General features: G+C 50.2%; 1 protein-coding gene across 1 annotated transcript; it reads right to left on the bottom strand.

Annotated features, from left to right (window-relative positions):
* Nucleotides 1-1456: 1456 nt before the first annotated feature.
* Nucleotides 1457-12825, bottom strand: AGT (angiotensinogen). Its single transcript, XM_039241232.1, has 5 exons — nt 12784-12825; nt 8547-9410; nt 4734-5001; nt 3009-3153; nt 1457-2220 (listed from the first exon to the last, which is right to left on the bottom strand). The coding sequence occupies exons 2-5, from the start codon at nt 9373-9375 to the stop codon at nt 2029-2031; spliced, it is 1434 nt and encodes a 477-aa protein (XP_039097163.1). The 5' UTR covers nt 9376-9410; nt 12784-12825; the 3' UTR covers nt 1457-2028.
* Nucleotides 12826-26565: the final 13740 nt, after the last annotated feature.

A 26565-nucleotide genomic window follows, 5' to 3' on the forward strand; every position in this document is an offset into this window, starting at 1 on the left:
GGGGGCGGGGAACACCAGCTCTTGAAGACGATCTCAGAGGGGAGTCTCTGAAGAGTTTGGAATGGGAGGGGAGCAGCCTCGAAGGGCCCCCAGCAGCGCTGTTAGGTGACATGCCGAGTATATGTACCAAGGTTGCTGCGTGTGTTTCCTTTTGCCGCCGTGACCCATTGCCACAAATCCATTCCCTTACCGTTCTAAGGCCAGGAGTCAAAGATGGACCTCGCTGGCCAAAATCAAGGTGTTAGCCAGGGAGTACTCCCTCAGGAGGCTTTAGGGGAGGACCTTTGCCTGCTGGACATTTATGGAACAGGACTTCGGACAGACAGAGGTCCTGACTTTGCTATGGACTGACTGCCATTGATGTGATGGTGGTTGTTATTCTTTTATTCGTTCAGGTATTTCCCACTTGGCACAGAAGGGCAGGGAGGCCCAGAGGGGTCAAGCCACCTGCTCCAGGGCACAGTAAGTGTTGGATCTGGGCTTCCTGCTCAGCTCGTCCGTCTCTGTATGCCATGCTCCCGAGCACAGCCACAGAAGTGGGAACGACCAGCTGTCCCCTTGACCTTGACATCAGAGCAGGGAACTGTGTTCCAGTCTAGCAGGGTGCTTGGGAACGCAAGGGGGACACTGGGGCTTGAAGGGCATTGTTCCTGTTCTGTGTAGCTCCGAGCCTCAGTCAGAGCAGCAGGCCTGCCTCTCACGGCACAAGCCCGACCAGCCCCAGCGCCCTGGACTGTGGCCACAGTACCCCGTAGGGGGGCGGACGAGGCCTGGACACGAGTGGGCAGTGTGGTCACCGCTCACGCAGGACCCAGCGTAAGCTTCTGCTTACATCTCTGAAAGCGCATACTGGAAAGAGCTGGGTCGCCTTTGAAATTGTCATCCCCACTCACCCCTGAGTGCCTGTCCAGCAGCCATCGTCAGTGGTTACTGTATTACGTAGCCTGCGTGGTTACTTCCGCAGCTATGGAAGGGAGAGGAGACAAGGCTATGTGCACATCAGGAAGCTCTGCACTGTTCCCAGCAACAGTGTGGGGCTCCGGGTGCCCACCTCCTCCCCACCCCAGCCTTAGAACACAGGGGGCTAACCCCCTCCGAGGCACTCAACAGATAGAAGGATCTGCTGTTCTGTCTTCCACTCCCCGGGCAATGGGAGCAGCGATCCAACCCTGTGTCCCCAGGAAGGAAGAAGCGCCCGCATGCCCTGTCCCTTCCCAGCTGCACGTTGGGGCCCCCACCCCCATGCCCATCTGCCACTTAGGGACAGAAGCGTCCAGAATAAAGCATCATCTAAAACTTCTCCAAACGGTGACCAACTACCAGCCCGCGCCTTCCATGGAAATTCCATCCGAACTACAGCTCAAAGCCCTTGAAAACACTTGGTATTTGTATAGTCTGTTAGCTAAATGGCACATATTTGCTTCTCTGCGGATCGAAAGAATTTTCCTTCTTTGCGTATTGTTGCAAGACATTTATTAATAACACAAGGGATAATCAGCCATGGTATTAAGATTCTAACACAAATTCAGACGCTTGTGTTCTTCAGAGAGCACAGTGTCCTGGGAAAGAAAACTAAGAAACCAACAAGAAAACAAAGGCATCGTGGAAACCGTATGCGGGTTGTGTGCTCATATTCTGTAACCGGATATAAACCCAGGGCCATGGAAACTGTATCATTTTAAAATCCAATTTCTGTTCTCTGGTGAAAAGGAAGACCATTGTTGATTTCACCAACCAGTTGGTCGGTTCAAACTTTTCCTGAACAGCCATCCTGTGCTAATAAACTCTGGTTCTTGGAGCCCCCACACTCTACCCCACACAACGGGGCCCAAGATAAATCTAAGAACCCAAGAGGCCTTTTGCCCACAGTTTCCGCTGCTCAGTATATACAGCACCACGTTGACCAGGGAGAAACGGCCTCCTTCCAGCCCCACCCTGACTCCGTGGAAGGAAAAGCGGAAGATGGGTGACAAAATTGGCGCTGCCCTCGCTCAAGGTGACAGCCACGGCTCCATGGTGGCCCAGGCCTCACGCCGCACTCAGCGGGTTGGCCACACGGCCCAGGAAGTGGAGGGCGGTGGAGTCTTGCTCATAAATGGCAAACAGGAACGGGGTGTTCAGTGTCACCTCCAAGGCCTCGGGCCCGTCAGGCTGCTGGGTGGCCTCTGTGGGCTCTTCTCTCTCGTCTGCTTTTAGTTCGAAAAGAACGCTGTTCAGCACCTGCAAGGAAGCAGGCATTGGGACAGCTCCCGAAGGCTCTCGGACCCAGCTGTGCAGTGCTGTCCGCCCGAGGGTGTTTCTCCAGCCTGCCCAGACCAGGCGCGCCTCTCAGTGTAGACAACTCCCACTCGGCCCAAGCCACCTACCTGACAGCTCGCCCCCAGAGGCCCTCCACTTCCCACCTTGCTGGTGCTGTCCGGGCCCAAGCCCCTGACCCCTCGGCTGTGCGCCCCTGTGTGTGGTTCATCCCACTCAGTTAGCACAGGGGCTGTGCTAATCACTAAGCTAATCACTGAGCGAATCACTCGAAGAGTGATCCCCGAGGCCAGAGCTGTGAGCAGCCCATCCGCTCCCCGGCACAGCGCCCAGAGCGTCCAGACGGCCCCGCTGCAGAGGTGAGTCATCCCAGACGGCCCAGGGACAGTCTGCCTAGCGCTGAGCGTTTCCCTGAAGCAGGCGGCCCTCTGGCCAGCACTGGGCCTGGGGGCACTCGTTTCCGTGGCCCAAGTCCTGGCCCTGCTGTAGCATCTGGGAAGGACCCCGAGGCTGGCTGGGCTGGGCAGAGCCACAGAACACACGGCGGGGAAGGGTTCGCTGCTCCCCACCTGTCCTCGGAAAGCCCCGGAAAGCTCTGGTCCCTTCTCTCCCACCCTGGGGGCATACTCACCTGGCCATGCTCTCCTCTCCTTGCCCTGCACGTCTCCCTGTGTCCCTCCCGTCCACACCTCCCGCCCTGCGAACAAGTGGAATCGACTCTGGCACAGACAGATGCCCCACCAGCACAATACCTTTCCGACTCTGAGCTGGTCATCGCTGATTTTGCCCAGGTTCGCCTCAGCCCCCAGCAGGGTGGGCAGCCTGGCCTGGGCAAGCAGGTCCTGCACGTCATAGGAGCCTTGCAGTGTCAGCTGGGGCAGGGTCAGGCGCATGGCCCTGCGAGGGAGACGCACACTTAGGGAGGTGCCGGGTGGCCCCCACCGTGAGGCCCCGGGGCCCCCCTCACCCAGCTGGGCCGTCTCCGGGAAACCGTGTCAGCAACAAACACAACAAAAACCCCCAGGTCCTTGGAAACAAGGTGAGAAGGGCGGACATTTAACAGCCGTGCTCTCTGGGCGTTTGACTGTGAACAGTCTGTTCTTTGTTCCATTCTGGTTTTAGGTTGGCTGCACCTGAAGGGGTGTCACCTGGAGAACTTTAAAATGCTATTCTCTGAAATAATTCATCATGTCTTACTAGCTACCTTTCAGTGGTGCATTTGATGTAGAAACCCCTGTGGAGGGGAGAGGGACAGGGGGAATGTCCTGTCACTCTCAGTGGCGGCCATGTTCCTTACATCAACTCAGTTGACCTTCCTTTGGCATCCCTGAGAGCCCATGGATGTTTCCAGTGACGTACCAAACCCTTGCAAGAGTTGACCGTGTACCCATGTCTATAGTAGCATTATTCACAATAGCCAAAAGGTAGAAGTGACCCAAGTGCCCATCGATGGAAGAATGGATAAAACACGGCCTATCCATATAATGGAATGTTAGTCTTAAAGAGGAAGGAAATTCTGACACAGGCTGTAACGTGGTTGAAGCCCGAGGACAGCATGCCAAGTGAAAGAAGCCAGTCACAAAACTCATCTGGGGTCCTAGAATAGACCAATTCAGAGACAGGAAGTAGAAAGGTGGCGGCCAGGGGCTGTGGGAGGGGGGATGGAGAGTTAGTGTTTAATGGGGTCAGAGTTTCAGTTTGGGAAGGGGAAAAGATCCTCGGGACAGATGGTGGTGAGGGCCACACAAAAATGTGTATGTGCTTCATGCCACTGAAACGTGTACCTACAGATGGGTCACACGGTAAATGTTGGGCGAGTACCAACCACCACGACCAAAAATGATTCAGAAAGGAGAGTTGCCCTCAGGAGGCCACTGTACCCCCGAGTGCCTCTCTCGGGGCAGATTTCTGTACCCCACTGCTCTGCACCTGGGTTGGAAGTCAAGTGTAGCGCCCCAGTGGAGGAGAATTGCTTTCTTCCTGCCACAGGAGTCAAGAGGAGCAGACCAGGAAGCTGTGGAGTCGAGGTCAGCTTCGCGAGAAAGCCCCTCCCTGGGTCTCTGGGAAGGGTACAAACCCATCTGGGAAGTCGGCCCCCCAAAAGCTCTTGGATCGCAGGAGATCGTGTGTGTTGGGGGGAATGGGGAGTGGCATCGAAAAGTTCCCCGACTCAGGGCGGATTGAAACGCGGGCACCCAAAACCAGGGAGTGAGTGCAAGCCCAAGGAAGGCATGCGCTGTGCTCTACGTCTCCTGCTCCCAGAAGGAGATGGTAAACTGAGAGCTAGGTGGGTGGATGGATAGAGATGTGATGGCGTCCACAGGCCCTCGAACCGCCCCTGCTCAGTGCCCGGGGCTCGCCGACACCGGCACGTGTGCTCACCCCCAGCCCTGGGTGGAAGGACGGACCCAGCCCCCCCACCCCCGCGTTCCCGGGGGAGCAGCCCCGGGGGTGCCGGCGGTTTCCGGGAGCCGTACCGGGGAGTGAGGTCCTTCAGCCACGTGAGGAAGTCGTGCTGGAAGCTGAGGGCCTCCACCCGCTGCAGGTCCGCTATGCAGTGCGGCTGCAGCAGCAACAGGGAGGCGCTCCTGCCAAGGGGCACGCGGGTCATGGAGACGTTGTTCCGGGTGTCGCTCCAGTGCTGGAAGGTTCCGGTGCCCGAGAGCATGGGGACAGACACTGCTGTGGTGTTGTCCACCCAGAAGTCCTGGAGCCCCTCCAGCAAGGAGAACCCCTTCAGCTTTCCTGGAGGCCAAGAGGGAAAACGGTCAGCCGAGGCAGGGACCGGCGGGTGGGCTCAGGGTGGGGGGCCGCGAGCAGGGGTGGGGCGAGACCTGGAGGGTAGATCCCAAAGACACAGCCCGGGGAAGGGGAGGGGGCGTTCTCCAGACCCAGCGCTTCACCAACCCCCAGCCCCGGCCCCAGGGGCCAGTCAAGTCTTCCTCCTACAAGATTACTCGGCGACGCCAGCCTCCAGTGGTGAAGACATTGTGCACACCAGGTGCTGCCTTGCCACTTTACACCTGTCACCTTACGGCCCACAAGGGAAAGCAGGGAATTTAGGGACCTTCCACCACAACTGACTGAGTAACTCAACCCAGATCTGCCCTGACCCAAAGCCTGGGCACTGCCATGCTCACTTTTTCTTTCTTTCTTTTTCTTTCTTTTTTTTTTTTTAGACAAATTTAATTGGTGAATTCACAGCAAAATGTAGAGGAAGGAATAGAGATTTCCCATGTGCCCCCCACCCCCTGACACATTCAGCTTTCTTCCCCACCAGGACGGGACGTTCATTAACACCGATGAAGGGACACGGACGTGTCATCATGCCCCTGAGCCCGTGGTTGACATCAGGCCTGTACATTCTGCAGGTTTGGACAGATGTGCAAGGACCCGCATCCACCATCACTGTGTCATCCAGAACGGTAGCACGGCTTGCCGCGCGCGCACGCACACACACGCACACACACACCGTGCACACTCATGTTCCAGCCCGTGAGCAGGGCTGGCTGTGACGGAGACTTAAGTCCTGGGACACAGAGCTGAGCACGTGCCTCCTGTCATGAAGGCTACGTGTCTAGGGCCCCCGTGCTGCCAGGGACGCACATACGACCTGGTGCGACCGGTGGCTCTGAGCAGAGGCGCTCTGTGCAGGCTGGCACCGGGCCCTGCGGGCAGACGGCGCGCCCTCTCTGGTGCCCTCGCTCCCATGGGGCCGTGCATGCGGTGGCGGAACTGAGCCGCCAGCCGGCTCTGCTGGCCTGGGAGACAGGACAGGCTCCTGCTGAAGGCCCTGTGCCTGGGGGTCTCCCTGTGACCGAAGCCCCTGACCCAGTCCCTCGCCCCCCCGCAGTCTCCTCAGCCACTGTGAGAGGCTCATGTCGGGGTTGTTTCTGAGGGAATGAGGGTGAGTGACTGTCACAGAGCAGCCCTGGGTGCCGGGCAGCCGGGGGTCTGAGTAAAAGCAGCTTAAAGAACCAGGGCTCCCTTTTCTGGGAAGAGGGGTCTCCAAAGTGGAGGGGCGGGGGCTGGAAGGTCAAGGCTGCCCGTGGGCCTGCCTTCCCAGGGCCTGGGTCTGGCACGAAAGGATGGCTGGACCCAGCCTCCCCTGCCCCCTCATAGTCAGGCCGTGGGGAGAGTCCTTCCTCCCAGGCTCCCCGAGGGGACCCCCCAGGACTTGTTAGTTTAGGGGAAGAAAGGACTAAATCTTTTCCCACCAGAGGTGGCTGCCCTGTCCTGTCTGCTCATCAGAAAAGCACAGCGTACTGTCCTCATCCAGAGGTTAAGTAAATATCTCAAGGTTAAGTCAACGCGCATTGTGGAACCTGTCAGGGCCAGCACCCAGCTTGGGATGACAGCCGGGCCTGGGCAAAGGGCGCCCTGGAGCTTGCGGGCTCCCAACCCCCAAGTGCTTGCCCGTCAGGAACACCCCACTGTCTGCTGAGGTCACAGTGATAGAAGGTCATTACCGAAGGGGAACACAAAGCCAGCCCCCAAGAGGTCCCACTGCCTTATTAAGTGGACACGCTGCGGCAGACAGGAGGGGGTTGTGCGCCTCTGTTTGATGGAAACTGAGGCACAGAAAGGTCAGGGAGGGAGATCAGAAGGCAGGATGTGGTGGGGCTGGGTGTGCATCCAACTTCGGCGTCCTGAGCACGGTTTGCTTTTCTCTCTCTCTCTTTCCTCTCTCCCCTCTTGTCCAGCTCCGTGTGAACACGTGGACTGGAGCCTTCCCAGAGTGAGTCCCCGTTTCCAGCTTTGCCTTTTGGGGGCACGACTTTATCAGGGTTCTCTCCTCCTGGGGCTCCTCTTAGGAATGGCGAGCTGAGCCCACGAGTCCCTTCTGTCCTCCGTGGGGTGCGGCCCCCCTCCGTCGGATGGCCCCAGGGCTGGACTCCATTCCCGAAACCTGTCAGCCCTGGGACCTGAGCATTGCCGGGTCTACTCTCTTCCTCCTGCACCCAAAACAGGCTGGAGGTCCTTCCCCTTTGCAGTTGACAGACTTCCAGGATATTTTCCGAGTAAGAAAATAGCCACGCTCTATTAAACCTCTGTCTTCTCTGGCTCCGGTCCCATCATTTGGCCGCTTTGCTCACTCAGCTCTCAAACGCACCCTCCCTGTCCCCTCCATCAATTTGCGGAGCCACTGCCTCGGCATGTGTTCCCGGGAGCATTTGCCTGCACTGTTGAGCAATGCTCCCGGGACCCTCCCTGCCTCCGGTGCACACGGCACAGGAGGCCTGGGCGACCTCTAGCCAGAACGCTTTTCCCCACTCCAACACCCGCCAGCCTTCCCAACGTCAGATTCCAAGTCAGAACCCGGCCCGTCGTTCCAGCCCTGTCTTCCCCCGGCCACACTCCCTCGTTCCGAGCTCTGGCCACACACAGCCACCCTTTGCTGCGGTTCCTGGCCCTGAACTCCCCAGGCTTTGCGCCCATGTTCGTTCTTCTCCTGTAGCTCTGCTCCCCAAGCCCCCACCCCCCAGGCCTCTGCCATCCTCTGGGTGCTCAGCACCCCAGAGTACCTTCTTCGGCCACTTTTAGCTGCAGCTCTGTAGCCCGGGTGTTCACCTGTGGGACCTAGCGCCCCTGTTGAGCTCAAATAGGCAACCTGGGGTGGGGACCTGTGCGTCCTTCCTGCCTGGCCCCTCTGAGACACCCAACTCGGGGGGCTTGCATGGAAACATCTTCCATGATTATATATTGAATGAGTGAACTGTCTTCATAGAGTTTGTTTTGTTTTTTGTTTTGCGGGGGAGGAGGGAGTAATAACCCCTCCCAACATGAAAGTGATTTAAGCAAACAAATTGGTTATTTTTGCATGGACATTGACCTTCCCAAGAGACAGGAACCCCTCTCTCCTCCTGAGCATAGAGCTGGGCCACAGGGCCAGGGGGTGGGGGCATGGATCCTGGGACCCCCCCCCCCCACTTGTGGCTGTGCCTTCTTGAGGAGGTCACTGTGTTGTTTTTTCTCTCTAGAGGCAGTAACATCTCTTCACCACATCACAAGGGGATTGGATGAGAAAACTAAAAGGATGAACTCTAGTAGCTGCACAGAGTAGGGCAGCAGATAGGTGGGCGGATACTCCTCCAGGTAGCCCACTGGGCAGCTACTTCCTCCTGCCTTGAGAGTGACTCCCAGGTACCTCCTGACATGTGCTACTCTGCCCGCCCCCAAGGCCTGGCCCTGCTGAGCTGAAATGTTGGGCACCAAGTCCATAGACACAGGAAACTGTCACCCTCTGGCACTGGCCCATGGGCAGAGCCCACCCTCAGGGTTTGTCTTACCTTGGAAGTGGACATAGGTGTTGAAAAGTAGGGTGCTATCCGGGCTGAGTCCTGACAGGGGTCTGTTCATTTTCCACCCTGTCACTGCCTGCATGAACGTGTTGATCTTCTCAGCGGCAAGATCTGGGTCCGTGGACAAGTCCAGAGAGCGCTCGAGGGTGACGGGGGCAAAGGGGGCCAGGCCCCGCACAAATGGCTGCTTCAGACGCAGGCCAGGGGCCGCGAACAGGCCCACCACCGTGGTGAGGAGCAGTCTGGACTGGCCACTAGCCCCTCCCTGGGTGACCAAAAGGCCCTGGATGGTCTGCAGCGCAGAGAGGACCTTGTGGCCATCCAGCCGGGACGTGCAGCCCTGATCCTCCCCGGGGACGCCCAGGAACGCCTGTAGTCTACTGGCCGTGGGGTCCAGGGCACCCAAATAGAAAGAGGCCAGGGTGCCAAAGAGAGCTGTTGGGGACAGGATGGCCCCGCTGGCTGTGCTCCATGACTCGCTCAGCATGCGGTACATGTGGAAGCCCAGGAAGTTGAGCATCATGCCCACCTTCGCTGCCCTCAGCCTATCTTCCTCCTCCAGCTTCTCGGTGGCCAGCACCAGCTGCTCTCGAAGGACCTCCTCGTCCACAGGGGTTATCTTGGCCTGAATTGGGACTGGTGTGAAGGTCAGCTCTTTGGGCGTCTCCATGTTGGACTTTTCCATCTGCTCACAGCTGCTCTTACTGTAGACGAGGAGGTGGAAAGGGTGTATGTACACCCGGTCAGCAGCGGCCAGACTGGCCCAGGCCAGGAGACAGAGGACAGCGGCCCTCGGGCTCAAGCCAGTAGGTGCCATCTCTGACTGGAGGTGGGTGCTCACTTCTGTGTATTCTGAAAAAAATGCAATTTCGGGAAGGGTGACAGATTACTAAGTGAATAAGTGCCCTCTAGCCAGACTTTTAGCTGTTCCAATATTCCCTACAATCACTCAGTCCCGGAGAAATCTATCCACGTCCACACACGTCGAAGAGAAGTAATAAATTTCAAAACTCTGAGGAAAATAAGATGCAGGCGCAGAAGACACTGTCATGGCTGAGCTGCGCTTTCATAGGGCTTATTTTGGGATTGGTTTTGTATTTTGTCTGATTTTTAGAGTGGTGGGAATGTCTTGATATTAAAACATCTGTAGGTTTTATTATTTTTTTATTATTTTTTTTTTATGTTTTACTTATTTTTGAGAGAGAGAAAGAGACAGCATGAGCAGGGGAGGGACAGAAAGAGAGGGAGACACAGAATCTGAAGACAAGCTCCAGGCTCTGAGCTAGCTGTCTGCACAGAGCCCGACACGGGGCTTGAACCCACGAACCAGGAGATCATGACCTGAGCCGAACTTCGATGCTTAACTGACTGAGCCACCCAGGCACGCCAAGACATCTGTGTATTTTAAACAGATATGAGAAATTTCCGTTAAATCAAGTAAAGATGTACACAAATGTTTTCACAAAATACTGGAAGCTCTTCTCTCCAAGAATATGTGAGTGGCTGATATTAGTTTTATGTGATATTAATCAGTGATGTTATGCTTTAATCAATAATTATATGTTTAATAAAAGAGTAATATGGAAACATCTAAGTATATTTTTAAGGGAACACTTTCGGCAATAATGTATGATATTAAGGCAAAAAATGTTTTAAATTATTTGTTGAAATCTCAATCCCACTACCTCAAAATGGACTATATTTAGAGAGATAAAGTGGTAATTTAGGTTAAATGAGGTGGGGTGGGACCTAATCCCATTGGGATGGGACCTAATCCAGTCTGACTGGCGTTCTTCTAAGAAGAGGAGATTAAGGGACGCCTGGGTGGCTCAGTTGGCTAAGCATCCAACTCTTGATCTTGGCTCAGGTCAGGCCCTTGGGCTAGGTCTCCTAGCTTGTTCCTCTGTCTGACCCTTTGCATTTGAGGGGATCCATGCTCACTGTATGGTTCATTCGGTTCACATATGTCACGTATATGACATCTCACTCATTTCTGGTGAAGAGGTGAACTGTATTACCAGCTTATGCCTTAGTGCTCCGGTCCCCATCCTTACTCAGCCCCCAGCCCTTCCAGGCATTCCTGGAGCTGAGGTATGTCACCACTGACTCAAGGTCACCTTGACACCCATGTCTCTCCTGCACACCTGTCCATATGCACTCGTCCCCTTATATTAGCACCTTGTACTCCTCTCCCGGGTCTGGTCACCTGTGCCTGTTCTCAGAAGTATTGTGTTTTGTTCTGTCCTGGTCATCCAATCCCAGAGGAACTTTGACTTCTGACTCCAGCCACCGTTTTACCCTCCATACTGTGCATTTGACTTAATCCACTGCTCTCACGAGGAGCCACACAACACACAGAAGCGGAACAGAAAGTTCTCCTTCCTGTCTAAACAAGCCGACGTGGCCAGCTCACGCCTCATGTCAAAAGCCAAACATGGGGGCCCCCAAGCGGCTCAGGCAGTTAAGCATCTAACTCTTGATCTCTGTTCAGGTCATGATCTCATGGTTCATGGGATTGAGCCCCGAGTCGGATTCAGCTATCAGCGTGGAGCCTGCTTGGGATTCTCTCTCTCTCTCTGCCCCCTCCCAGCCCTTCAAAAATAAATAAATAAACATTAAAAAATAAAAATAAAAAAGCTAGACCACACTGAGTTATCAGGGGAAACTTGTGGAAGCAGAGTGCTGGAGAAATCTTGCAGTAACAGGCACCCCATCCCCAGTTGGGGCCAGACAGCCCAGGCACCATCTCAGGTGAAGCAATGTCACGATCACTGGGATCACTGTCGTTGCTCTTAGCTGGGATCTGTTGCTGCTGCCTGGGCTGGTCCCAAGTCAGCACGCATTAGGCACCTGTGACACTCTCCTTCTCCACCACTCTCCCCCTCAGCCCCCCATTCCCCCCCACCTCGCCCAGGTATCCAACTCCTCATGGTTCCGTGGCTTAATGAAATGGTGAGATCAGCAACTGACACTAATATAATGTTTATCATTGCCGGGCAGCATTCCCGTGCTTTCCATAGAACGACTCGTTCTCATCCTGCTGAGGCTTCCTTGACCCCACATTTCACACTGCAACTGTCCCCCACCACGCCTGCCACTCTGGACTCACCAATCCTGCTTTACTTCCTCTTCCCGTAGCACTGTTCACCCTGTAACCCTCTGCAGCATTGATCTGTTTATTTTTAGTTTTTAATTCTGTCTCTTCCCACATGAATGCAAACCCCATGGGAGTGGGGACCTTTCTCTGTTTTGTTCGCTGATCCATATATACCACATTCCCGGAAACGTTCCTGGGTCCTAGTAGGTACTTGATAAATAATTGGTAAGTGGATTACTTAATGCTGGTTTACAGAGGAGGTTCCGTGTTTTGCTCAAGGTCACGCAGCTAGCGAGAGACAGAACTAGGAGTCCAGACCCTCCCCCCACCTCCTGGACCCCATAGTCCACACGCTTCAGCATTGACCTGTAGTGCCTCTTGAACAAAATAATAAGAATTTGTCTTTCTAGTTTATCCTAAAGTTTGGAAAGCACTTTCACGTTATATTCGCTCTTTTAATGTACACCGCCGTTCGTGAGCAAGGGAGGCCAGGCATTGCTATCTGTCCCATTTTATAGATGAGCAAACCGAAGCTCAAGGATACAAGGGGAGGAGTTGAGTGCACAGAACACAGCCTTGAACCCGGAGGCAGCACTGCCTCAAGGGAGGTGCGGGGAGTCAGACGCAGGACACTCGTCATCTGAGCCCTGTGGGGACACAGCCCTGGGCCAATTGAGTCAGGGCCCAGCACCCCCAGTTCCACCACCTGCTCCATAAGCTTTGCTGTTCCTTCTGCTGGAAGAGGACCCAGGGGACTCTAGGCCACCATGACTCTGCTCCTGTGCAAGCCCCTGAGGACGCCTCCCCCCGCCCCCCTGCCCCCCCGCTCTTGAGCAGCAGGAGATCCTGGCCATTCTGCTCTACTGCCGGGGAGGGACGGCTCCTCTGGGAGGACCTGGGGTGTGCTGAGGGACAGGACAGTCCCCATGGCTGGAGGTCTGGTGTGACAGGAGGAAAAAGGCAGCTTGTGAGTCTTCCCCGGTGATGCCTCCGTGCTGCAGGGATCCCTGGCTTCTGGCCTCCAGCCCCTCTTCCCCCCTCCCCACAGAGACCCCCCCCCAGGCTTCTCCTCCCTGCAGGTGACTCAGCTGCCCTGAAAGAGATGGGGAGGGGTGGGTCCCAGCTTACCTTCTGCCTTTAGTCCCCAAGACAGAGGCAGCCTCTCCCCGTGGCAGGGCCACGGAGGCCCTATTTATATCAGAGGGGTGGGGACGGAGCCGTTCCCAGAGCGTTCTGTGCCCAGGCTGGGGAGGAGGGGGGTGACATCACTTGGCCGACGGTGGGGGTTGGGGCCTCGGGCAGCCAGGCCGGGCTGGGGGACAGGCGCCAGAGCAATTCTCAGGCAGAGATTCCGTCCAGGAAGTCAGGGTGATCGATACGCGCTTTCACTGCTGAACAGAATGAGCTGGAATGCCATCAAGTTACACATTTACTGAAGTTTACCTGCACTGGGACCGCAGAGACAGAACACAAGAGCGGCCCACATAGGGGTGTGATGTGTCTCTAACCTGAGATGTGACAGCCTGAGGCCCAGGCACCCAAGCTTTTTGCTTTCTCTTTCTCTCTTTCTCTCTTTCTCTCTTTCTTTCTCTCTTTCTCTCTCTCTTTCTTTCTTTCTTTCTTTCTTTCTTTCTTTCTTTCTTTCTTTCTTTCTTTCTTTCTTTCTCTCTTTCTCTCTTTCTCTCTTTCTCTCTTTCTCTCTTTCTCTTCCTTCCTTCCTAACTTCCTTCCTTCTTTCTTTCTTTCTTTCAAGAGACAGAGACAACACAAGTGGGAGAGACCAGAGAGGGAGGAAGAGACAAACAATCCCAAGCAGGCTCCGCACTGTCAGCACAGAGCCCCATGTGGGGATTGAACTGACAAAACCATGAGATCATGACCTGAGCCAAAATCAAGAGTCAGACGCTCAACTGCCTGAGCCACCCAGGCGCCCCTCATCCAAGCCTTCTGACAGAGCCCTGTTGGGGTGTGCTTCCAAGAGTCCCTAAGAGTGCACTTGTAACCCTGATGGGCAGGGGAAAGAGCCATGCAGGGCAGCCTGGGGGTGACTTCTGACCGTAGGGCCTTGAGCGGCTCAAGCAGCCTTTATCACCCACTCTGTGAGAGGCCCTCTGACCTGTCAGCGGAAGAGACACAACCAAGGAGAAGCACCTTCTAGAGACTCGTGATTTAGCTGGGGAGACGGTTAGACACCAGCAACAGTACAGCCAGATGGAAAGGCACCAACAAAGTGCTTTCAGATCACGGGAGGGAACCGTCTGTTAAAACTGGGGAAGGTTTCAGGAGGAAATGTCATTTCAGTCAAGCTTTGAAGGGTAAATAAGTTGGACTTAGAAGCTGCAGAAGGGATTTTAGAGGCTTATATGATGGTAACAAAGAGGTGGGAACACGTTGAGCCTGCCTGGGGACACCAGCACCCCTAAGGTGCTACAGGCAGGGCAGGGGTGACAGCACATTGCCGCTGCTCCCTGTGCCTGTCTTTCCTGGGTGTCCCCAGATGCAGGGCTTCAGGCAAAACTCTCCAAGATTGGAGCCAATGCACATGATGAAACAGACTTACGCCCCCAGATCTGGGTCATGTGACCCAGTAATATGGAAAGAAAGGACACTGGTTGGAGCCTGAGCACCAGCTCAGAGGTCAAAGTCGATGCCACAAGAAGGAAGGACTGAAGATGTCTGAGCAAGGAAGTGCCATGACGCCAACTTCTTTTTTTTTTTTTTTCAATATTTGTTTATTTTTGAGAGAGCACAAGTGTGGGAGGGGCACAGAGAGGGGGACAGAAGATCCAAAGCAGGCTCTGTGCCGACAGCAGCAAGCCTGACGTGGGGCTCAAACTGACCGACCTCAAGATAATATCCAGAGCCCAAGTCTGATGCTCTATCGATTGAGCCACCCAGATGCCCCAGGGCTTCTGCTTTGACAAATGTCCTCTAGCTGTGACAAGCATCCATGTGCCAGGTATCAAATTGCCAAGCTCAGGTCCCTGAGAGAATGATGAAACCAATAACCCAGACAAGGACAAGGTTAGTGCAAGAGTTCTGGGGAAGCAACATGAAGACTTTCATTTCAAATGGGTTTCTTTCCAGCATCTATTGGACCCCAGCAGGGGATACTTGGGTAGACAATTCCCACCCTCGGGATGGAGATCTGAGCTGGAGACACAGACATGGGGGTTAATGGATCATGGTGGGATTCAAGGCCTATGGGTGGAGATCTTCCCATGCAATCCCCACCCCCACCCCATAGAGTTACAGATGAGGAAAGGAAGAAGAGGGAAACCAAGGGACATGGGGGATGGGAAGAGAGTCTGCGCAGGAGTGGTGGGGGTGGGCTTGCAAGACACAGGGAGTGGTGTTCCAGAAGCCAGGGGGAGAGTTCTGAGAAGTGAGGAGTTAGGGCCTGAAGGAGGTCTTTTGGGTGGTAGGTCAGAAGGGCTTAAAGCCATTGGTGCCAAGATGTGTCCACCCAGAGCATTCTTGATTGATTATTTATCAACTATATTGCTCATCAAGGACCAAAAGGAGGTGGGTAAAGTCCCTCGGGAGTCGGAGAGAGGCCTCGGGGAACAAGGAGGGAAGGGCCTGGCTGAGATGGTTTGAGAAGCCAATAAAAGCCTGAATTGTAAACTCTTCTTCGGAGAACTGTGGTAAAGAAGAGGGGAGTGGCTGGAAAACTCTATATTCTCCACTCTCAGGTAGAAGGAAGAAAGAATTAATGTGTATTGAGCAGCGTGTTAAAAATCAAAATTCTACCAAGTAAAGGTGAAGACCCAATGATTCATGAACTGGGCACCATCCCATCTAGCAAATAGAGGGGAGCCCCACTGAGCAAAACAAAAGTTTACAAAGGCAGAGAGAAGGCACATAGACAAAGAGTAAAGGAATTTATTAGCAAGGAATTCATTGTTTAGACAACATTGCCCTCCGAAGAGGAGCAGAAGGGGTCTATGAGTAAATTTCCTAGTATCGACCAGAAAATTCCATGTTGACCGGTGAAAGGTTACATTTTTGAGAGTTTGAAACTGCAGTTAGGTTAGCTATTAAGTTTTGGTTTGCTGAGTTAGCCTAAGAGATGCCATTTTGGGCCCATGGTTTTCTTTTTAACATGCTGCTACATGCCAAGAGCATAAATCTCCTTAGATGTCTGCAGTACAAATGTTAGCATGGCCACCATCCAAGAAGAGAAAATGGAGGCTCCAAGAGGTTCAACCATTTGCTAAATGTCACTCAGAAAGTGGTGAATCCAGGTTTGTCCAACACCAATGCCTATTCTTTTCCTACCACATTCATTCTTTTGTTCAATTTATTTTATGGTGGGGAGGAGGGAACAGAGTGAGAGAGAGAGAGAGAGAGAGAGAGAGAGAGAGAATCCCAAGTAGGCTCCATGCTCAATTTCACGACCCTGAGATCATGACCTGAGCCTAAATCAAGAGTCAGATGCTAACCGACTGAGCCACCCAGGCATCCCTGAAGTTCAATTTCTGATCGTGAGTCTTAGCCCAGCTCTCCAAAGGATGGCAAATATTTCACAGTATTAAGGGTCAGGAGGACCTCTGCTGCCTAGACGAACCATAGTGCACACATTTTTATTAAACTAGTAAAATTTGTGGAAGGGTCCCTGAACCCCAAATATGTATAAAATAGGTTTTTATTTCAAATGGCCCCAGACAGTGGGCAAACTAAGACATGAAGAGTTGACTTATGGGACCATAGAACTGGAAGGGGCCTCCCAACAGCACCCCCCCCCCCTTAGATCTTGCAAGCTATGCTCTAAAGCACCTTCTTTTAAACTTCATAAGTTCTCCGGTGCCTGGACTGGTAAGACAAGACCACAACCTGTGTGGTCCCTGGTTCCTGGTTCTTCCCTTGAATGCAACTCCTCCCCTTCTACTCATCTCCCATGTTGCATCAGGGGGTGACCAGATGTCTGAGTAGCTCTCGGACTCCTGCCTACGGAGCAGCCCAGTTCTCAGAAGGCAATCTGCTAATCAGCTCACTCTTGTGAGTGATGCACGTGTGGACCCATGCATCTGCTCTCATCCACCTGTGTCCCATGTATCCTTCTCGGGGTGACTGCAGGCATCCTTCTTCCCGTGGACCCCCTGCCCTGGCCCTCAAAATGCATATGCTCCACGCTCCACAGGCTCTGTGTCAGGCTTGCTAACTGATCCTTCTGACCTATGCCTCAAATCAGTGCAATGACATTGTGCTTGTTAGGATGGTTTCCAGCCATCCCAGATGCAGGAGGGACATTCCTTGGGACAATGAGACCCCCTTTTCTCTTAGACCATGGCTCGTCGCCTATCATCCCTGCGGGTATTGAGTGCAGACGGCAGGTCAGCGCTGGAAGAGATTATACTCTTAGGAACGCACCCTTCCTGCACAGCCCGTGGAGTTTAGGAGAGGACATGATCAGAAGATGTGCTATTCTGTTTATGCTATGAAAATTCCAAACAGTTGGGGCACCTGGGTGGCTCAGTCAGTTAAGCATCTGACTCTTGATATCAGGCTCAGGTCATGGTCTCCTGCTTCGTGAGTTCCAGCCCCGCAGAGGGCTCCACGCTGACAGTGTGGAGACTGCTTGGGATTCTCTGTCTCTCCCTACCCCTCCTGCATGCTCTCTTTCTCTTAAAATAAATGAACTAAAAAAAGAAATTGCAACAGTTAATCTCACAGGACCAGGAAAAGGATTCTAATTCAGGCTTCCCCATAGGTAAGACTTGCATTTGTCATCATCCACAAAGTACGGTGCAGCCTTGGTGAGTTGTTGGAAGCTGGCATCCGAAGATGTCACAACTGAGGACCCAGTTTCCGGAGCATTAGGGAACTACAGAGGCGGGAAGGTCAGGCTTGAGGAGCCACGGATGTGCTGTGGCGGACAGGGAATTATCCAGGAATGGCACATTTGACAGTAAAGAAAAGGAACAATCTTTACATTCACTGATGAGACAATAGCGACGTAAGTACCTCTTCTGTAACCGCTATTCTAAATCTTCATTAAAAAAAAAAGTCACCGGGAGCCTGGGTGTCTCAGTCAGTTAAGTGTCCGACTTCGGCTCAAGTCATAATCTTGCAGTTCGTGGGTTCGAGCCCCGCGTCAGGCTCTGTGCTTGCAGCTCAGAGCCTGGAGCCTGCTTCAGATTCTGTGTCTCCCTCTCTCTCTGCCCCTCCCCCACTCGTGCTCTGTCTCTCTCTGTCTCACAAATAAACTATTAAAACAATTTTTTTAATTTAAAATTTAAAAAAATCACTCTATGAATTCCGTCATATAATTTTAAAGTTAATTCGTTTATTTAGATAAGTACTCCTCAAACGTTACTTGTCTGTGGCCACACGTGGCTTAGTGGTGGCCTGGCCTCAAAGGAACATCCAATGTGTCCCCACCTCTGAGTGCTCACTGGCTCCCTCGAGCCATCTGCCAGCTTCTGCCCCATCTGCCAGCTTCTGCAAACTATGCCCTTGAGCCCCTTGGAGCAATTCCCCCCTTCTCTCAGTGTCTTCAGTCCTGAGAGTCCCTATCACATAATTACAGCTTTTAGTATATTTGAAAGCAGCATCTCAGGGACCACAACACACATCAAAATTCATTTCAAACTGGTTACAAGGTGGAGAGAGGTCTCTGAGCAGAAATGTCTCTCTTGGTAATGACATGTTATTGGGGACAAAGTGAGGCAGCAATCGTTGTTAAGTTGGACGTGGCAAAGGATGTCTGCCTCACTGTTTTTCGAGATTGGTTATAGCCATTAATCAGCTCCCAAGGCTGATTATCGGCTGGGTGGATTTTCGATGCCAGGCTTTTAAGCTCAATAAAATAAATCAGAAAACTGCTAGAACATTTTATCAAGACCGTAAATTATTCCCAGCAGAAGCAGCCACTCAAACAGGCTATAAACTTTTGACCTGGTTCAGATTTAGAACAATTTCTTTTTAATAGTATGATTTTGTTCTTTTCTTTCTTTCTTCCTTTATCTTTCTTTTTCCCTTTCTTTTTCTCCCTCTTTCTCTTTCCCTTTCTTTCTTTCTTTCTTTCTTTCTTTCTTTCTTTCTTTCTTTTCCTCTCTCTCTTTTTCTTTCTTTCTTTTAATAATAGATACAATTTCTTGCGTGTTCACTCCATCAGTGGAAGTAAGGGACAGTTGATCTGTGGCTAAATGAAGGCTGTTGAACAAACAGTAACTACTGGCTATGAAATTGAGTAAGCCATCCCTCAGATTTGGGTCCATGAATGGAGTCATGCATAACAGGCAGCATTGGGCCACACAGTCAGGGGGTGCCCCTCAGGCTGATGACATCTGGGGGCCAAGTCCACTCTGTGGTTACTGAGATGAGGCTCGGTCTAAGCTAAAATTCCCACTCTCCCATCTCCAGACCAACCAGCTAGCCACGGGACAAACACAAACAAACTCCTACTCTACAGCAAAACAAAGCCAAACTGGGAAAGTAGGAGATGCTCTATTGATGTACATGATGCAATGAGACTCTGAGCCAGGTGGAATGAAGTAAGGAAAGAACGAGGGGTAAACACAGGAACTGGGTTTTTATTTTTGCTTCCAGGACAAAACTAATTATTTCACAGAGGACTTGTTTCTGCCTGCATCAGAGCTCTTCTCTGGTGAATGCGCCTGGTCCAGGACACAGGCATCTACAACACATCATTTACTGGAACCAGGGAACAGGAAGGAGCTCCCTGTCCTGAGTCCAAGTTTTTCTTTTTATGACAAGGACACGGTCCGCCACTTGTGAGTCCTCCTCTCCGCTCCTCTGCACCAGAGAACTGGACCAGCCCTTGGGGCTCTCAGTTTGTAATTGGCGGCGGGGGGGGGGGGGGGGGGCGTGCGTGTCTGACTCAGTCAGTTAAGCGTCCGACTTCAGCTCAGGTCATGATCTCATGGTTCGTGGGTTCAAGTCCCACGTCAGGCTCTGTGCTGACAGCTAGCTTAGAGCCTGCTTCAAATTCTGTGTCTCCCTCTCTCTCTGACCCTCCCCTGCTCACGCTCTCTCTCTCTCTCTCAGAAATAAATAATTTAAAAAATTTAAAAAATAAATAAATAAAAGGGGCTCATTAGGGAGAAGTGCGTCTCCTTCCGATAAAGAGTACTTAGATACAAAGACAGTTTTCTCGGCTAGCATGGGCTTTAAGCTCGTGTAAATAAAACAAAATAATCCCCCACCCCCATCTCACCAGGAAAACATCTACTCCCTCTGTTAGATCTCTTGGACATCACAGGATGCCCTGGGCCCTGCCCCACACACCTCTGTACACAGCCTTTGCACGGTGGGTGTGGCTGCTGATTTAGACACAGCAAAGCTTGGGCTGGAGGAGATACGGATTTGAGATAACAAAGTTCTGGGAGATCTCATGACTGGAGCATATTTCAGAGATTATAGCCAAACAGATGGCTTTTCCTGGTCACCAATGACCGTTGTATAAATAAGATGCAGGTTGTTTGTTTCTATCAATTTCAATTTTAGGCTATGTAATGAGAGAACTAAACTACTACTAAAAAGTAATAATCAACTTTATGCCAAGTGCTGTTGGGTGTGCACCTCTCCTCTCCCCTTACACCTTCCTCTGTCCACATCCACGGAGAAATTGGGAAAAGTAAAGATCCACTTTCGTAGCCTCCTCTGTAACCATTAATTACGTCAATGGTCAAGCAAGATGGTTCTGGCAGAAATTTAAGGGCTTGCTTCTGGGAGTCTCTCTGTTTTCCTTGTATTAGCAGAGTCGGTGGCTCAAACCCTACTCCTCTTCCTCCCTCAAGTGTTATGTAATGTCTGCCAACGGACCAGCCATCTTGCAACCAGGACACAACAAACATAAAAACCAATGACTGACAAACTAAGAATGATGAGAAAACCTGAGCTTTCACTGGGCACAGAGCTGCCCAACTAGTACCAACGGTTGTCTATCTCTGGGCCTCGGCTTGTTGGAGTAGAATGGTAGCATTTGTAGATGGCTACGTGCGGCTTTGCAGCTATTAATAGGGACTTCATCCCTAATACCATAATTTTTATTCCCATTGAGAGGCCAAAAATGTAATTTTGTTGAGTACAGTAAATTTCCTGTCAAACTTTAGCCTCTTTGTAATGGGGTTTCCTTTTTACATTTGTTTTAGTTGCACTTTTGGTTTTTCTTTTTTTAAAGTATAGTTGACACATGGGGCATCTGGCTGGCTCAGTCAGTAGAGCTCGTGACTCTTGATCTCAAGGTTGAGAGTTCAAACCCTGCATTGGGCATGGAGCCTACTTTTAAAAAAAATGTATAGTTGACACACAGTGTTACATTAGTGTCAGCGATTAGATCTAATGCAGCGATTAGACAGTTCTGTATGTAATGCTATATTCATTACAAGGGTCATTGCTTTTGTATTTAAGAGAGTGATCTAAGTATAAAGTGTGACAATTTCCCAGTTAAATTCAAAGCTTAATCTGCTATGCCCAGATGCGGTTCATGAAAACATTAAGCCTGGGATGAATAGCAAGGTTAGTGTTATGCCTTGCTTTGCAATTAGTTTTTATTTTGTCATATTTTGTCATGCTACACCTGTAATTAACACTGGGATGAAGGTCTGGAGGATCATTCTGCCTTCATTTTTGTGGGGACAGGAATGGGGGAAGGGGCAGAGGGAGAGGGAGAAAGAAAATCTTAAACAGGCTCCTCAAGCAACGCAGGGCTCAATCTCACAACTGTGAGATCATGACCTGATCTGAAATCAAGAGTCAGACACTCAACCGACTGAGCCAGCAGGCACCCCCTTGCCTCCATTTTCAGTAAGATGGCAATATGATGATCTTCCCTTTATCCTTCCCCGTTGTAGTCTATGGTCAACCCTAGTGAGTAAAGGCTACTTTTATAAAATAAATAATAGAATGGCATTAATCTGTCCCAGGGATTGGCAAGCCACAGCACACGGGCCAAATTTGGACCACAACTCTATAAATAAAGCTTTGTTGGAGGACAATGAGCTGTCACCTCACACCAGTCACAATGGCTAGAATCAAAAAGACAAAAAATAACAGGTGGTGGCGAGGATGTGAAGAACACAGAACCCTCATGCACTGTTGGTGGGAACGTCAATTCATGCAGCCACTGTGGAAAACAATATGGACGTCCCTCAAAAAATTTAAAAAAAGGGGTGCCTGGATGGCCTAGCTGGTGAAGCACCTGACTCAGTTCAGGTCATCTTCTCATGGTTTGTGGCTTTGAGCCCCGCCATCAGGCTCTGCGCTCTCAGCAAGGAGCCTGCTTCGGAACTTCTGTCTCCTCTCTTTCTGATTCTCCCTCACTCATGCTCTCTCTCTCTCTCTCTCTCTCTCTCTCTCATTCTCTCTCTCTCAAAAGTAAATAAGCATTAAAAAAATTAAAAAAGAGGAGCATCTGGATGGCTCAGTCAGTTGAGTGTCTGAATTCAGTTCAAGTCATGATCTCGCAGTTCATGAGTTCGAGCCCCGCATCAGGCTCTGTGCTGACAGCTCAGAGCCTGCAGCCTGCTTTGGATTCTGTGTCTCCCTCTCTCTGCCCCTCCCCTGATCATGCTTTGTATCTCTCTGATTCAAATATATATGTGTATATATATATATATATATATTAAAAAATTTTTAATAAAAAATTAAAAACAGAGACATCATGTGATACAGGGTTTCCACTACTGGGTATTTACCAGAAAAGAAGGAAACACTAATTCAAAAGGAAATACATACCCCTATGTTTACTGCAGAATTATTTACAATAGCTAAATTATGGAAGCAACTTGAGTGTTCATTGATAGATGAATGGATAAAGAAGATGTGGTGTATACAGTATACACACAATGGAATATTATACAGCCATAAACAGAACAAGATCTTGCCATTTGATCTTGTGACAACATGGAAAGATCTAGAAAGTATTATGCTAAGTGAAATAAGTCAGTCAGAAACAGACAAATACCATACAATTTCACTTACGTGAGGAATGTTAAAAAAATAAAACAGACAAACAAAAAACAGACTCTTGAAATCAGAGAACAAACTGGTGGCTGCCAGAGAAGAGGTGGGTGGGGAAATGGACAAAATAGACAAATGGGATTAAGAGGTAAAAGCTTCCTGTTATAAAATAAATAAGTCACGGGGATGAAAAGTGCAGCATAAGGAATACGGTCAACGATATCGTAATAACGTTGCATGGTGACAGATTGGGGCTACACTTACAGTGTTGAGCACTGAGTAATGTATAGAGGTGCTAAATCAATGTTGTACACCTGAAACTAACATAACCTTGTATGTTAATTATACTTCAATAAAAAAATATATATAATAAAGCTTTAATTGACCGCAATCATGCTCATTAGTTTGCATACAGTTTATGGCCACTTTCAGGCTACAACACCAGAGTTGAGTGGTTGCAACAGAGAACGTATGAGCCTAAAATATTTATTACCTGGCCCTTTGCAGAAAAAGCTTGCTAACCCTAATCTATTTTGCTAATTCAGATTGTCAGCGACGAAGGTAATAGATCTATACTTGTATATCAGCCTTTTCTTTGAATATTAGCATTAACATCTACTGTATTTACAGCACCTAGTTCATGTATACTTTTATTATTTTATTCCTGAATGAATGGATGACTATCCAGAAAATTCTGAACAAATTGACTCAAAAAAATTGGGTAACGTATTTTATCCACTCCATAATGAAAAGGACAGGGAGAAAGAATTTACACACTGCACCTTACAAACTTTGTCACCGACAGAAAATTATTTTTAAAAAATACTGTTGGCAAAATTCAGATCTGCAAATTTTAAGCCTGAGACATTGGACTTGACCAAAGGGTGAGTAGGGGAGAGAAAAAACAAGGAAACTCTGAGTAGCAGCTGCTATAATCAAGAAAATTCGATGCAGACAAGAGCTAATTGATTAATCAGCTCTTCACGATAAATCTTAATGGAAAAGAATTTACCCTGATGAAAATCACTTTTGAGAAACAAAACCGGAAAATGCTTCATTAGCTTAAAAAAAATAAAGATGATTTAATGACTCTATATAATAGAAATTGATTAATGAATTACAGTTGGTCTAATGGCTTTTACTCCAGAAAATACGTTTTCAATGCAAATTCATCAGTAGTCACAGTAGGCTGGATGCAGTATTCTTATTGAAGACGGCACATTCTCGGGTGTCCTCTGTTTTGTGGGCGCCTCTCTGTTTCGGGGATGGTTCTAGACAGGCTCCATTTCTGTCTCAGTAGATGGAGGTGCTGTGAAAGCATATATAGAAAGTATTGCTTTCCAAATCTATTTTCTCCACGCAACCGTCTTGCACCTATGCTACTGCAGCAACGTGGCCGGACTCCAGTGTTTCCTTTGGCACCTGAGTGGTTGGGAAACGTCTACAGAACTCAGTACTGCTCCCCACTTAATAAGTTTAGATAACGAATGGCCGTCCAATGGAAAAATGCTGTCACCCTTTTCCCACCAAAGCTCCAGAGCCGTGATGACAGAAATGCTGTCCTTCTGGACCTGAGACGTATCTCTTGTGAAAACCGAGTTCCAGAAATAGTGTTTACTTAATGATCTGTTCTTCTGCCATGGAAAACTTTGCAAAGAAATTTGGGAGGAGAACTATTAGTGAGTGACTTCCAACTGCAGACAGGAAGGAGGGGGGAAGTCAGAGTGCAGGGGGGAAAGTCAGCCACTGGAGGAGCGTGGACAAAGGCTGCCGGCCAAAGCCAGCCCTACAGCGGAGACTGGGCCTCCCGGGTCACCACTGGGGCCATTGTGGAGAGAGCTAAACTTCAGTGTGAAGAAAAGTATCCACCACAGTTGCTTTGACCATCTCACCAACAGCGGGACCAGCTGCCTTATACAAATGGCTCCGTGGCAAGTGGTCAAACTGTCTGGACCTAAGGGCTTAGTCTAAGATGTCATGCTACAAGCCAAGGAGGAAGAGGGCTCCATCTGGTTTGCACTTACAATATTTAAAAACAAACAAAAACGTTTAGCTGGATGGACCACTTACATTGCTTTATTATATCCTTAGTCAACAGTAGGGAGTCTGATAGGTGCATGAATCTCTTCTAACGCCCTTTCCAAACATCCCTGCCCCATAATTCAGTGAGGAGTCATTTGTATATGTTCTGAAAAGACTGAAAGAATCATAGAGCTCCAAACACTCCCCAGGGCCAGCCATCTTCTGTCTTCAGTTTTTCTCCTCTGCCCATTCCACAGGGCCTTACTGCGGTAACTCACACACTGTGTCTCCTCCATCCTTGTTTTTCCACCTCATGCCATTCCCTTGGATCTCAAAATGCTTTCCAAGAAGACGCCTTGGCTATCCGAGTAAGGAATAAGGAATTTGGATAGGAATCTGGAAGTCCTCCCTTCTCCCTTCCTCCTAGATGGTCATGACAATGGCGACCTTCTGGAGTCAAGGTTGCATTGTGGCTGAAGAGTGGTGGGACTTCCTGGTAAGGTTGCATGAAATTGACACCCCAGTAAGCCTTGGAGAGCCCTAAAATCACACCAGTGATGCTCATGTATGACCCCGATGCCCAAAAAAGGATGATTTCTCTTCCTAAAGATTGTAGGCCAAAGAAAAATACAATTCTCCTCAACTCCCTGCTCCAGTCTTAGTGATCCCCTGTGCCAGGAATTGCTTCTCATACCTGAACCAGTTTGAGTGATTTCCCAGGCCAGAGCAGAGAGACTGTCATGTAACACCAAGCATCCAGGTTGTGAATCCCGGATGTCTTTCCCAGGAGACAAATACCCAACTGCACTCGCTGGGTTCTTCCATGATCATACGCCAAAACTATTGATCCGACTGTCAGTAAACATTGACTGAGCACATATAAACAGACTGCAGTTACAAAGGACATTAGGAAATTGAGAGAAAATACTGTATAAGATTTCATGCCATGAAGCATAAAAACCTAAGTGATAATGACAATTCTCTAGCAAAATTCAAATAACCAACATGGGCTCGAGAAGTGATCGAAACCTTAGGTAAATAACTGAGGAGGACATACAAAGATCTGCTGAACTTCTATCTTCCAGAAAGTCACCATGTTTTAGGGAGAAAATGGCAAGTTCTAGCCATTTCTAAGGGATGAATAATTTTGGGAATTATTTTTCCAATTTTGGGAACTCATTTTTGGGAATAACTATTGAGCGTGTATTAGGAGCACCAGGAGGCATAATACAGGACGTTCTCCAGCCTTCAAGGCTCTTACGTCAGGCTGGAGAGATCCTATTTACACACAAAGATGCCACCTGTTGAATCACAGCAACAGCTGTAAGATGTTGCCACTTATAGGTCACCCTTCTAAGACTTCACAACTGCCACTTCATTTCCATGATCCATAACAGGGCACAGGATAAAAGCGTAGACCATATTATATGTGCTAAAGCTCTTTGGGCACCTGCATTATTCTTGCTCTCGTACTGTATACTCTTTAAATCAAGGTTAGGGAACATTTCAGGCTCAGTTTTATATTCTCTGCAATCCCCAGTAGAAAAATTCCTGTCTCAAGAGTCGTAATGAGGAGTAAATGGGTTAACATATGTGAGTGTTTTGCAAGCAGTGTGCTATCGATCATGAAAGGGCTGCTGGGGGTGTGGTTTTTAGCCTGTAGGCTGGGGAAAGAGCTAACTCGTCAATGGTCTGACAGTGAACAGAAACACAAAGGCAGCCTGACCCTCCACCCGACCCAGAGCCCTATAGGCTTTCTGTCTTGTGCACTTTGCCCACAATCTACCTCGCTGGGCTCCCACACTGCCCTTTGACCTCCACTTTCCATCTGTCCCTGGACTTTGATTCACAGCCAGCAAGAGCCTGATGGCACCCAACAAGGCTTCAGCACAGCCTCCCTGTGCTCCTGGGCACTGTTTCTGACACACAGAGGGCCCTGTAAGGACAAATTCAAATTAT

Source organism: Hyaena hyaena, unplaced genomic scaffold, assembly GCF_003009895.1.
Source record: "Hyaena hyaena isolate Hyena2069 unplaced genomic scaffold, ASM300989v1 scaffold_193, whole genome shotgun sequence".
Classification (NCBI taxonomy): domain Eukaryota; kingdom Metazoa; phylum Chordata; class Mammalia; order Carnivora; family Hyaenidae; genus Hyaena; species Hyaena hyaena.

Bases quoted from the DNA above. Each gene is read 5' to 3' on its own strand.
- AGT (XM_039241232.1), bottom strand. From the start codon at position 9,375: ATGGCACCTACTGGCTTGAGCCCGAGGGCCGCTGTCCTCTGTCTCCTG. The intron at 5,002-8,546 runs GTAAGACAAACC...CTTGGCCTCCAG, and splicing joins CACCTATGTCCACTTCCAAG to GAAAGCTGAAGGGGTTCTCC. The intron at 2,221-3,008 runs GTATTGTGCTGG...GCTTCCTTGCAG, and splicing joins ACCAGCTCAGAGTCGGAAAG to GTGCTGAACAGCGTTCTTTT.